Source organism: Rhinopithecus roxellana, chromosome 2 (assembly GCF_007565055.1).
Source record: "Rhinopithecus roxellana isolate Shanxi Qingling chromosome 2, ASM756505v1, whole genome shotgun sequence".
Lineage (NCBI taxonomy): Eukaryota > Metazoa > Chordata > Mammalia > Primates > Cercopithecidae > Rhinopithecus > Rhinopithecus roxellana.
Window position 1 is genome coordinate 107,248,118 of NC_044550.1, and position 12,996 is coordinate 107,261,113.

General features: G+C 42.9%; 1 protein-coding gene across 2 annotated transcripts in view; it reads left to right on the plus strand.

Moving 5' to 3' along the window:
- Window positions 1-2,803, plus strand: part of FAT1 (FAT atypical cadherin 1) — a 140,781-nt gene extending 137,978 nt beyond the window's left edge. Inside the window, exon 27 of one of the 2 annotated variants that reach the window (XM_030919690.1) lies at window positions 1,363-2,803. In XM_030919690.1, coding sequence (XP_030775550.1) covers window positions 1,363-1,991 — 629 coding nt within the window. In that variant the 3' untranslated portion in view covers window positions 1,992-2,803. The remainder of the gene's footprint in view (window positions 1-1,362) is intronic. The other variant, XM_030919694.1, reaches the window with a different exon arrangement.
- The last annotated feature ends 10,193 nt before the right edge of the window (window positions 2,804-12,996 follow it).

The following is a 12,996-nucleotide window of genomic DNA, read 5'->3' on the forward strand; positions in this document are numbered from 1 at the left end:
TACATTTCTCAGCCATTTGGGATTGTCATAGATACTGGCGTAAGGATGTGTTGTATGGCTAATTGGTCCTTTGTAAGCAGTTTTCATTGTTCTGTGTACTTACCTTTATTGCCTTTTCAGCGGTCTGTTTTAATTACAAATGTTTTCTTTTTTTTCTACTCTGCCACCAAAAGAATCTTTAGCTGCTCCTGACCTCAGCAAACCAAGAGGTGACTTATGCATGCCAGTTATTCATTGATATTCACTAAAAACAATGGGTCAAGCCTTGCCCCAGTGCCGACTGACTACACTGGGTCGCCCAGTGTTTGCAGCAGTAACTGAGTACACGGCTGCATGTGTGTGCGCTTTGCATTCGAAGCACGGATTGCCTAACCTTCTCCCGCCTCTCCAAGGATTTTTTAAATCCTAAGGAGAAAAAAAAAAAAAAAAAAAACTATTCCAAAATTGGAAGTTTTTTTTTTTTTTAAATAGTGATGCTTTATATAGTCTAAAAGGATCAAAGTCCTTTTGAAAGTAACACAGATTGATTGATACAGTGTATCAGAGGCTGTGTTATAATCTTGCAATGCTTGTTCAATTGTATTTTGCTTGAATTGGGGGCATGCTTTGATACATATCTATATTAATTTGTTATCTGAGGGCTAATGAAAAATAGTAATTTTAATATTAAACTTGCTACATTATTATGAAGGCAGCTTCTTTTCTCAACTTCAGCATGTTAAAGATTACTTTTATTCCTTTAAAAAGTTGCATTGGCTGGGCCTGATGGCTCACGCCTGTAATCCCAGCACTTTGGGAAGCTGAGTTGGCAAGATTGCTTGTGGCCTGGAGTTTAAGACCAGCCTGGGCAACATAGTGAGACCCTGTCTCTACAAAAAATAGAAATGAAAGTTTTTTTTAAGTTGCATTGATCAGTATTTTTTTAATGAGTAGTAGTGCAGATCAAGTGACACTGGATATTTCACTAATGTCCTAAGACTGAATCAATACTTTTCTTCCTATAGAGCAATGGGTTCTACATTACAGAAGAAAAGTTAAAAGGATGGTTAGAATCATTTGTGGAAAAATGTATATAATTTAGATACTAGCATCCCATTTCTCTTAGGACTCCTTTTGTTTACGTGAATGTTAAGTTGTGTACATAAAACTGTAAGTCCACATTTTAGAAATCGAGCCTAGGTCATAAGGGTCTTTAAACTGGAGTGGTTGGGGGATGTCTTCAAAGCAAAGATGAGGAATTTCCACTGGTGACCTTTGAATGAAGGCAGAAATGCAGTTGTGTCTTTGATACACTGAGCTCTCCTTCCATGGCACAAAAGCTTAGGAGAAAACACACTGACATCTCATTTCTTTTCTACCAAGGGTATCACTGGGATACATCAGATTGGATGCCAAGCGTTCCTCTGCCGGACATACAAGAGTTCCCCAACTATGAGGTGATTGATGAGCAGACACCCCTGTACTCGGCAGATCCAAACGCCATCGATACGGACTATTACCCTGGAGGCTACGACATCGAAAGTGGTTTCCCTCCACCCCCAGAGGACTTCCCCACCGCCGACGAGCTACCACCGTTACCGCCCGAGTTCGGTGATCAGTTTGAGTCCATCCACCCTCCTAGAGACATGCCTGCCGCGGGCAGCTTGGGTTCTTCATCAAGAAACCGGCAGAGGTTCACCTTGAATCAGTATTTGCCCAGTTTTTATCCCCTCGATATGTGTGAACCTCAAACAAAAGGCACTGGTGAGAATAGTACTTATAGAGAATCCCATGCCCCTTACCCGCCAGGGTATCACAGACACGTGGAGGCGCCCGCTGTCGAGAGCGTGCCCATGTCTGTGTACGCCTCCACGGCCTCCTGCTCCGACGTGTCAGCCTGCTGCGAAGTGGAGTCCGAGGTGATGATGAGTGACTATGAGAGTGGGGACGACGGCCACTTTGAAGAGGTGACGATCCCGCCCCTGGATTCCCAGCAGCACACGGAAGTCTGACTCGCAACTCCCCCCGAAGTGCCTGACTTTAGTGAACTAGAGATGACATGAGTATCCACGTTGTTCTTTGCAGCAGTGCTTCCAGGCTTGCTTTGGTGACCTGAATGGGCAGGGCTGCGCTGGGTCCTGCGCCTCTGGACGTACTAGCCATTTCCAGTGTCCCGACTACTGTCATCGTGAGGTTTCCATCGGCTGTGCCATTTCCCAGCATCTTCTGGGATTTACATCTGTCTGTGTTAAAATAATGAAACGAAAGTCAGTCCTGTCCTCTGTCGTCAGCATGATTCATGTATTTATATAGATTTGATTATTTTAATTTTCCTGTCTCTCTTTTTTTGTAAATTTTATGTACAGATTTGATTTGTCATAGTTTTAACTAGATTTCCAACATATTTTGTGCATTTGTTTCAACTGAATTTTGGTGGTGTTAGTGCCATTATCTAGCACCCTGATTTTTTTTTTTTTTTTTTTTTTTTTTACTATAACCAGGGTTTTACTCTGTCTTTTCCCTTTTCCCACTGAAGTATGACATTTTTTTAGTACATTTCAGTGCATTTCTAGCTGTACATAGGATGAGGGAGAGAGATGATACATGAACATGTCTTACATGGGTTGCTGTATTTAGAATTATAAACATTTTTCATTATTGGAAAGTGTAACGGGGACCTTCTGCATACCTGTTTAGAGCCAAAACCACCATGACACAGTTTTTATAGTGTCTGTATATTTGTGATGCAATGGTCTTGTAAAGGTTTTTAATGAAAACTACCATTAGCCAGTCTTTCTTACTGACAATAAATTATTAATAAAATCCATGAGCTTTACTGCCTCTTTTTCCTTCCCATTGATACTCCTGTTCAGGATTCCGTGGCTAAGTTGAGAGAGAAGAGTGGATGAATGGAAGGTTGGATATTGATGTATTTGCTTTTAGTGGAGGAGGCGTAAAGGTGAACATCCTCTCTACCCTGACCAAAAGCCAGGCTGTCCATGCGGAACTAGCCACCAGGTGGCGGTATATAGCTACTTGATAAGGCCCAAAACTATAGCCACAAAAGTAAAAAGCGTTTAACTTTTTATTATTTTTAAACAAAACCAAGGAAATTTTATACATTTTTAATTAGTATGAATTTATTGGTTGTCATTTTAATGCCTGCATGTTTTTCACCTTGGTCAATGTTTTGTATCAAAAACAGTCTCTATGAAGCATGCCTTTCTGTTGTCACCTTACACAGTACTGTATGATTTAATGTGAGATCCAGAAGCTATTTTTTGTATATTTTTATACAGTCAAAATCTATCCCTACTTCCAACATATTTCTTGAGTACTCACTATGTGCCACTATGATATGAATGACAAAGAATTAAGCTTTCTTAGAACTTTGGAGAAACATGTTTTCCCTTTAAGTAAATGCCTTTATTTTTATCAAATAATGTAAATACATAGTTTAAACAAAGAGAGCTAAAATATATATAATAAAACAGCAGTCCCATGCAACCTGCTGTACCCACTTACAACTCCTTAAGCTGTTTTTCTCATTCTTCCTTTCATATTTTCAAATGTGTATATTATTCTTTCTTGAGTCACTAAATTTAGAAATTGCCTATTGACTTGCTATGATGTTGGAGGAAGACCATGTAACCTAATAGACCTCCATTGATCTTGTTTTCCTACATTAGTTATAACGTAATTAATCCATATACAGTGTTTCCATTATTTTGATTATGTAAGTATTCACTGCTGTGCCAAGCAGTAAACTGTGCCAAGCAGTTTTTCATTTACTTAGCAACATTTTTTTAACAATTGTCTTTTTATTTTACTCATTTTTTAAACTTGTGACTATTCATGTATTCAGAAAACATTTTCCCTCAACAGTACTATATTATTTTGCCTGAACAGACAGACAAAAGTCCTCTGCCATCTTGGAGTTTACATTTGGTGGGGACAGGTGGTAGGAGGAGATGATGAGGAAATACATGGTAGTGTTTAGAGTAGTGAGTGCTGAGGAGAGAGACTGAGGAAGGAATGTGTGACACTGATGGGAAGGGACGGGGAAGGGGTTGCGATGGGAAGGGACATTCTGAGAAGACAGGAGGCCTCAGTGGCAAGGTGGCATTTGAGTCCAGCCCTGAAGCTGATGAGGAAGAAGACCGTATGTTTCTCTGGGGAGTGTTCCAAGCAGAGAGATTGGCTACTGCTGTAAAGGGAGGAGTGTGAAAACGCCCAAGAAAAACACAAGTGCAGCCTCTCATGTATATGGTCAAAGCAGGAAGTCTGTCCGCTCCTTTTTTTCCCTTGGACATTCTCCTCAGGGAGCCCCTCAGCTTGGTGGCCCAGACTCCATTTTTTGTTCTCTTTGGCATCTATAGTTGTTCCAGAATATTCTCCTTACCATGGACTCTATAATTTTCTCTTGGCCTAACTCTTGTTTTGATAGAGCATATCCGATTATTGTCTGAGAAAGAGTTGCATGGGAAGTAATTTTTTGTGACGGTCTTTCTGAAAGTGTCTTTATTCTACTCCTGATAGATTGGGTGTCAGTTTCTGGTTTAGAGGTAAATTACATTCAGAATCTTGAAGTCATGGAACCCACTGTCTTCCGGCTTCCAATGTTAACATTGAAAAGTTCAGTGTCATTCCTATTCCCAGTTGATTATTCGTGGCCTAATATTACTCTCACAAATCTTTGGAGATGTTCTTTTGGGGACATGCTACTTCTCTACAACATTGTGAGATTTCCTGGTGATGTATGTCAGCGTGGGCCTTTTCTGGGGGTTGCTACTCAGTTTTCACCATGAAAACCCATCTTGTGGGGACTTTTCTTGTGTTATTTCTTTGATCATTTCTTCCCTTCTGCTTTCTCAGTTCTTTTTTTAATTCCCAGAGGTGATCTCAGTTCTGTTGTCATGACTCATAACTACAGGTTGCTTGACTTGCTAAATTCTCACATTTTTTGATTGAATTCCTATTGTCCATCTTTGTTTTGTTCCCCTTCTGGGATTCGTTCCACTTTTGTCTTCAGTTCCTTCTGTCACGAGTTTTATTTCTGCTGTCCTTTTTAATGTTGAAGAGACTGGTCTGGTCCTGATGGTCCTTTTGCTATATTACTATTCCTGTTTCAGAGCTCCCTAGTATCTCATTTTTGCTAACTGTATTTTAGAATAAATCCTTACATTTGCCTGGTTTTCTCCTGGGCTGCTTCTAAACATTCCTTTCAGGAGGCCTCGCTCTGTTTTCACCTTGCAGGCTTTCCTCTGGCTTGACTTGAGCCTGATGAGGCACTCAAGCTGACCGAAAGCCGTGGGTGTGCTCCTTGCTTAGCTCCTGGACTTCTCTGTGCCATTGTGGGCCAGCTCGCTTTGTCAGTTTCTTTGTCTTGGGTTTGAAGAGTTTCATTTTCTCCCGAGGAAGGACCTTCTGTTTCCAGCCTGGAAAATATTGCTCTTATTTTGAAGTTGGCCAGATAAGGGGACTGGGGATTTGTCATTCCCTTAGTCCTCTAGTTCTGGGTTGCGAGAACATTCCTGCTGCTTTCTCTTTGTCTATTTTATCATCGAGGCGGCTCAGGATAAAGCTGAGAATCTGCATTCTAACAGCTTGAACACAGTTCAGACAGCATCGCGGCCACTCGTCCCATTCTTCACTACCTTCCGTGTGTCACAAAGGGGCCTGTTGCCATGGCCTCCAGGCTCTGCTGCCCAGTCCTTTGCTCATCTGCTGTAGCGTGGTTTACAGTTAACAACGTCTCTTAAAAGCATTGAAAATGGAATTGCTTTTTAACGTTTTCCCCCATTTCCTGTTTCAGATTCATTTTCCTTTCTTAAAATAATATTTTACTTACTTAAACATTTATTGTTTGATTGATTTTCAGGAGAAGAAAGGGGCAGAATGCAGCCCTCCGCCATCTGGACTTGGAAGCCCAGAATGTGCTGGCACCACCGGTTTCCAGTATTTGGAAGAACTTTGGGATATCAGTGTTCTATTGCTCAACAGCACATGACCATACACTTAGCGGCTTAAAATCACCCCCATTTATTACTTCTCATTGCATAGATCAAAACCCCCGGGCATGGCCTGGCCAGGTTTTCTGCTCAGCTTCTCACAAGTTTGGAATCCAGCTGTCAGCTAGGCTGTGGCTGACATCTGAGGCTGGGGAGTTCATGAGGTTCTTGGCAGAATTCAGTCCCATGCAGTTGTAGAACTGGTCTCATTTTCTTGCTAACTGTGGGACAGAGGTTCCCTGTTTCTTGCTGGCTGTCCCCACTTTTTTTTTTTTTTTTTTTTTTTTTTTGAGATGGCGTCTGGCTGTCACCCAGGCTGGAGTGTAGTGGAACAATGTTGGCTCACCACAACCTCCGCCTCCCAGGTTCAAGCAATTCTCCTGCCTCAGCCTCCTGAGTAGCTGGGATTACAGGCATGCAACACCGTGCCCAGCTAATTTTTGTATTTTTATTAGAGACGGGGTTTACCATGTTGACAGGCTGGTATTGAACTCCTGACCTCAGATAATCCACCTGCCTCAGCCTCCCAAAGTGCTGGGATTACAGGCGTGAGCCACCACGCCTGGCCCATCCCCACCTTCTTGACAGCTTCTCTTGAGTCAGGTCTTAGCTCCTTGGCCCTCTCACATGGTAGCTACATCTTCACCTGCTTCCTGACCTCAGGAAGGGCCTGATCCCTTGTTAAAGGCTCACGTGGTTTGGTCAGGTTCTCACCCAGGACATAAAGTTTCCCTTTGAGTAACTAAAAGTAGCTGGTTAGTAACCTAGCCATGGGAATTCCCATCACATTCACAAATCCCATTCACCTTCGGGGGGGATTACACCATGTACCCCAGGACGGGGGTAGGTGGGTTCTCTGAGGCCATCTTAGACTTCTGCCTACCAAAACTGGCACTGTTTGTTGGTTTTTGGTTTTGTTTTTTGTTTTTTGTTGGTTTTTGAGACGGAGTTTCACTCCCGTTGCCCAGGCTGGAGTGCAATGGCGCAATCTCGGCTCACCGCAACCTCCGCCTGCCGGGTTCAAGTGATTCTCCTCCCTCAGCCTCCCAAGTAGCTGGGATTACAGGCATGCACCACCGTGCCTGGCTAATTTTGTATTTTTAGTAGAGATGGGGTTTCTCCATATTGGTCAGGCTGGTCTCGAACTCCTGACCTCAGGTGATCTGCCCACCTCGGCCTCCCAAAGTGCTAAGATTACAGGCATGAGCCACCATGCCTGGCTGGTTCTTGTTTTTTCTAAGGGATAATTCCCTTATTTAGCAGAATCATGTTTAAGACATTTAAGGTTTTAAAATGCCTAAACATAAATGTTATAAAAGATTTAAATATCTTTAATACCTTGGGGGAAATGGGGAAATGTTGGTTAAAGGTTACAAACTTTTAAATTACAAGAGGAACGAGTTTGATATCCCTGGGTTTCACCTGGATTCTATGAGACACACACAACACTAGATTTCAAAACCACTTACTATTTGTCACAATCTTTATTTGGTACCCTTGGAAATTATGGTTCAGCTTAAAAGAAGAGATATACAGGTTAAATATCCATTAGAAAAAAGGCTAGTAAATATTTAAACTTTTAAATTTCTATTTTTCTTAATTCTACCTCTAAAATTTTGGGGTTTTTTTGTTTGTTTGTTTGTTTGTGTTTTTGTCTGATGGGAAGAATAAACTGAAGTGATTGTGCATGTCACGTTCATTTTTATTCTAGAGCGTGTGGAGCCATCCTACTCAACCTGCTGAAAAGTGAGGTAGACTTGCCAGTGCCTAGAAACAGCAAATGTTTTTCCAGAAGCTGCATTAGCCTTTGGGGGTCACTTTTTATTAGGGGAACCCACCCTAATATTTCAACATAGGTTCTTTCTATTTTCCGTAAGTGTTGGCTGGCTGAGAAATAAAGAGAGACAGTACAAAGAGAGGAATTTTACAGCTGGGCTGCCAGGGGTGACATCACATATTGGTAGGCCTGTGATGCCCGCCTGAGCCTCAAACCAGCAAGATTTATTAAGGGTTTTAAAAAGGGGAGGGGGTGTAAGCACAGGGAGTAGGTACAAAGATCACATGCTTCAAAGGGCAAAAAGCAGAACTACTAATAAGGGTCTAACGAAGCTCACATGCTTCTGAGGGAACAGAACAAAGGGCAAAAGCAGAACTACTGATAAGGGTCCAACGAAGATCACAGGCAAAGGGAAAAAGAACTACTGATAAGGGTCTGTGTTCAGTGGTGCACGTATTGTCTTGATAAACATCTTAACAGAAAACAGGGTTTGAGAGCAGAGAACCAGTCTGACCACAAATTTGCCGGGGTGGAGTTTTCCCAACCCTAGTAAGCCTGAGGGTACTGCAGGATACCAGGGCATATCTCAGTCCTTATCTCAACCACATAAGACAGACCTTCCCAGAGTGGCCATTTATAGACCTCCCCCCAGGAATGCATTCCTTTCCCAGGGTATTAATATTAACATTCCTTGCTAGGAAAATAATTTAGCGCTTTCTTCCCTACTTGCACGTCCATTTATAGGCTCTCTCAAGAAGAAAAATATGGCTCTTTTTGCCCAACCCCGCAGGTAGTCAGACTGTATTGTTGTCTTCCCTTGTTCCCTAAAAATCGCTGTTATTCTATTCTTTTTCAAGGTGCGTTGATTTCATATTGTTCAAAAACACATGTTTTACAATTTGTATAGTTAACACAATTATCACAGTGGTCCTGAGGTGACGTATATCCTCAGCTTACGAAGATAACAGGATTAAGAGATTAAAGACAGGCATAAGAAATTATAAAAGTGGTACTTGAGAACCGATAAATGGCCATGAAATCTTCACAATTTACGTTCCTCTGCCACGGCTCCAGCTGGTCCCTCCGTTCAGGGTCCCTGACTTCCCACCACAACTTTTAAAGCACAGAAGCATTAAAAGTGGATGCTACCTCGGTCTGAGTGCACTTTCACAAAGAAACTAAGCATTAGCCTAGGAAATAAGGGACTCATTCTAAAAGGGTAGCAACTGAAGAAGGCTGCGCCCACGCACACGTTGCTAATGTGGATGACGTGAACTCAAAAGCTTCCGTTTACCCCTTTTAATGAAAGCACTGGAATAAGCTATTGGAAAGCAGGGCTTTGAGCTGCCAAATGAACTGTCATAGAATTTCACCTACTTTAATACTGGTATTAATCGATAACCAAAACTCAAAATTGGGGCTGGGCATGGTGGCTCATGCCTGTCATCCCAGCACTTCAGGAAGCCGAGGTGAGACGATCACTTGCGGCTGGGCTTCCAAAGTGCTGAGATTACACACCACGCCCAGCTTGTGAATTTATTTCCATGAAAAGCAAAGTCTAGACCAGAATGGAATCATCTTTGTGAAATTTGCTTTAATTTGGATTCAATTTTTGGCGACTCGAGTAAATGTAAGGCTTAGGTCTGCTGTCCATCAGGTCTACTGGAAAACCCTCCTGCCCCCCATGCGCCACCTCCCATCCTCTTCTGGTTGATGGGCTCCCACGTCACCACAGTCCCCACTTTGACTCAAGTCTACTGCATTGTGTGAGTAGCTTTCTGAAGGTCATCGTGGCTGCTCTTTCTCTTTTGGTCGACTGGCATTGCCTATACTTTCTGACTGCTCTTCATGAAAGGTATTAGGCTGCATTTCAGTTAGTGCACCAGTGGAGAGAGAGCTGTCAGAATGTCAGAATGTAATTTCCTTGCTAGCAGTTTACTGCCTCTACTGCAAACAGAACGAGCCACTCGAATAGAATGGCAAGCATTTTTTCTTCCCCAAGCAAATCTCTGCTCGTGTGAACACTTAGGCAATTAGTGCACTTGTCACGGTGCCGTTAAAGTGTGGGTGTGTAAGAGCTGCATTTTCCAATGATGCCAGACTTGAGGAGAAAGAGTGTGCATGACACAATTGAATGAAAATGTCATCACACCAAGTATATCCTGTAGGGAGCTAACAGTGCAGGTCTCTATAGAAGGGATGATAAATATGAGCTCAGGCCTGGCTCAGTGGCTGACACCTGTAATCCCAGCACTTTGGAGGGCAGAGGCAGGCAGAACTACCTAAGGTCGGGAGTTCAAGACCAGCCTGGCCAATATGGTGAATCCCTGTCTCTACTAAAAATACAAAAATTAGCTGGGTATGGTGGCACATGCCTGTAATTCCAGCTACTCAGGAGGCTGAGACAGGAGAATCGCCTGAACCTGGGAGGCAGAGGTTGTAGTGAGCTGAGATAGTGCTTCTGCCCTCCAGCCTGGGTTACAGAGTAAGACTCTGTCTAAAAACAAAAAGCAAAAAAGGTAACTATGAGCTCAGATTCCTAAATTCCAAGCATTATCCGATTATCTCAAGGGATAAAATAAAATTCTTAAAATGTCTAATGACTATCGCTTTGCTTGGGTTTTTTTGTGTGTGTGTTTTGTTTTTGAGACAGTCTCACTCTGTCACCCAGGCTGGAGTGCAGTGGTGCGATCTCGGCTCGCTGCAGCCTCTGCCTCCCAGGTTCAAGCAATTCTCCTGCCGCAGCCTTCCCAGTAGCTGGGACGACAGACACGCGCCACCACACCCGGCTAATTTTTGTTTTGTTTTTTTTTTTTCTGAGTAGAGACAGGTTTTCACCATGTTGGCCAGGATGGTCTTGATCTCCTGACCTCGTGATCCACCCGCCTCAGCCTCCCAAAATGTTGGGATTACAGGCGTGAGCCACAGCGCCCAGCCACTTTGCTTCGTTTTAATGTTCATGAGCACTACCGAAGTTTCAGGGTAAGGAGAGAATATGGAGAGAGGAACCAAGGGCTGGCCCCGGAGGCTGTGTGGGCCCTTCCCGCCTGTCAGCCTTGGAAGCACAGTTCCACGTCTTTGTCAAGTTCGAAATGTTAGCCCACCTGCAAAGGAGGATTACAAACACATTTTTAAATGATACTCTTGTTTTATGGTTGGTGTTCTTAAAATTTTTATTTTAAATGAGTATTTTTCTCTTTTGAAAGAAGAGAAATGAAAGTATACTTTTTAAAATTATACGTATTTAAGGTATATGCGATGTTTATTTACATATACACACAAACACATAGATGTTTACTTCAGTCAAGCAAATTAGCATGTCTACCATTTCACAAAGTCACCCTCTTCGATGCATGTGGTCAAAGTACCTAAAATCGACTCTCTTATGAAATTTCCAGCATACATGATGATTTGGATGTGTGTCCCCACCAAACCTCACATTAAATTGTACGCTTAATTGTTGGAGACAGGTCCTGGCAGGTCATTGGATCATGGGGGTGGAGTTCTCATGACTGCTTTAGCACCATCCGCCCCCCCACCCCACCCCCGGGTACTGTACAGTGAGTTCTCTCAAGAACTGGTTGTTTAAATGTGTGTAGCACTTCCCCCGCCCCCCGTCTTTACTCCTCTTGCTCCAGCCATGTGAGAAGCCTGCTCCCCCTTCACCTTCTGCCATGACTGGAAGCTTCCTGAGGCCTCCCTAGAAGCAGAAGCTGCCACGCTTCCTGTACAGCCGCAGAACCATAAGCCTGTTACACATCTTTTCTTCATCAGTCACCCAGTCTGAGATTTCTTTAGAGCAATGCAACAACTGACTGATACACCTGACAATATTATTCACTGTAGCCTTCATTCTTTACATCTCCAGGCTTAGTCATCCTACATAGTGGACACTTTCTACACTTCAACATTTCCTCATTTCCCACCACCACCCCCACCCCAGTACCCCACCACCCCACCCAGTGCTCCCTGGTAGCCACGGTTCTGCTCTTTGCTTCTGTGTATTTGAGTTGTTGTTTGTTTGTTTAAATTTCACATAGAAGAGGGATGATGCAGTATCTTTGTTTCTGTGTCTGGCTTATTTTGCTTATTTTGCATGATGTCCTCAGGTTCATTATAAATTGTATTATAAATCACAGAATCTCCTTTTATAGGGCTGAGAAAGTATTCCAGTGTGTACACATACCTCAGTTTCTTTTCCATCCATCCGTCAATGGCCCCACGCGTTGTTTACCTATCTTGGCTCTTACGAATCATGCTGTGATAAACAGGGCTTCGGATATTTTTACGAGGTGGTGATGTCATTTTGCGAAGAGGGATTGCTGGGTCATATGGTAGTGCTATTGTAATTTCTTTAGGAGCCTCCATACTGTTTTCCTTGATGGCTGCACCAATCTGCAGTCCCCCCAACAGGGTGCTGGGGTTCCCTTTTCTACACACCCTCACCGACATGTGTTTCCATGTCTTTTTAATCATAGCCATTCTAACAAGGGCTCGTTGTAGTTGTAATTTGCATTTCCTTCATGATCAGTGGTGTTGAGTACCTTTTCCTACACCGCTCGCTGCTTTTATTTCTTCTTTGGAGAAATGTCTATTTAGGTTCTTTGCCTTTTTTTTTTTTTTTTTTTTTTTCTTTTTTTTGAGATGGAGTCTCACTGTTGTCTGCAATGGCTGGAGTACAATGGTATGATCTTGGCTCACTGCAACCTCTGCCTCCCGGGTTCCAGCAATTCTCCCGCCTCAGCCTCCCGAGTAGCTGACTGAGATTACAGGCACCCACCACCTCACCCGGCTAATTTTTGTATTTTTAGTACACACATCCTTTCACCATTTTGGCCAGGCTGGGCTCGAACTCCTGACCTCAGGTGATCCATCCCTACCCCCTCGGCCTCCCAAAGTGCTGGGATTACAGGCGTGAGCCACCATGCCCGGCCCTTTGCCTTTTTACATTGGGTTAGTTGGTATTTTGCTATTGAATTGTACAAGTTCCTTACATTTTTCAGATAATAACCCCTTATCCAATATGTGGTTTGCAAATATTTTCTCCCAATCTGTTGGCTGGGTTTTCATTTTGTTGGTTATTTTCTTTGCTGTGCAGAAGCTTTTCGGTTTGATGTAGCCCTACTTATTTCAATATTTTCTCTTTTATTGCCTGTGCTTTTGGTGAGATATCCAAAAAATCCTTGCCAAGTTCAATCTCAAGAAGCTTTCTAGTTATGTTTTCTTCTA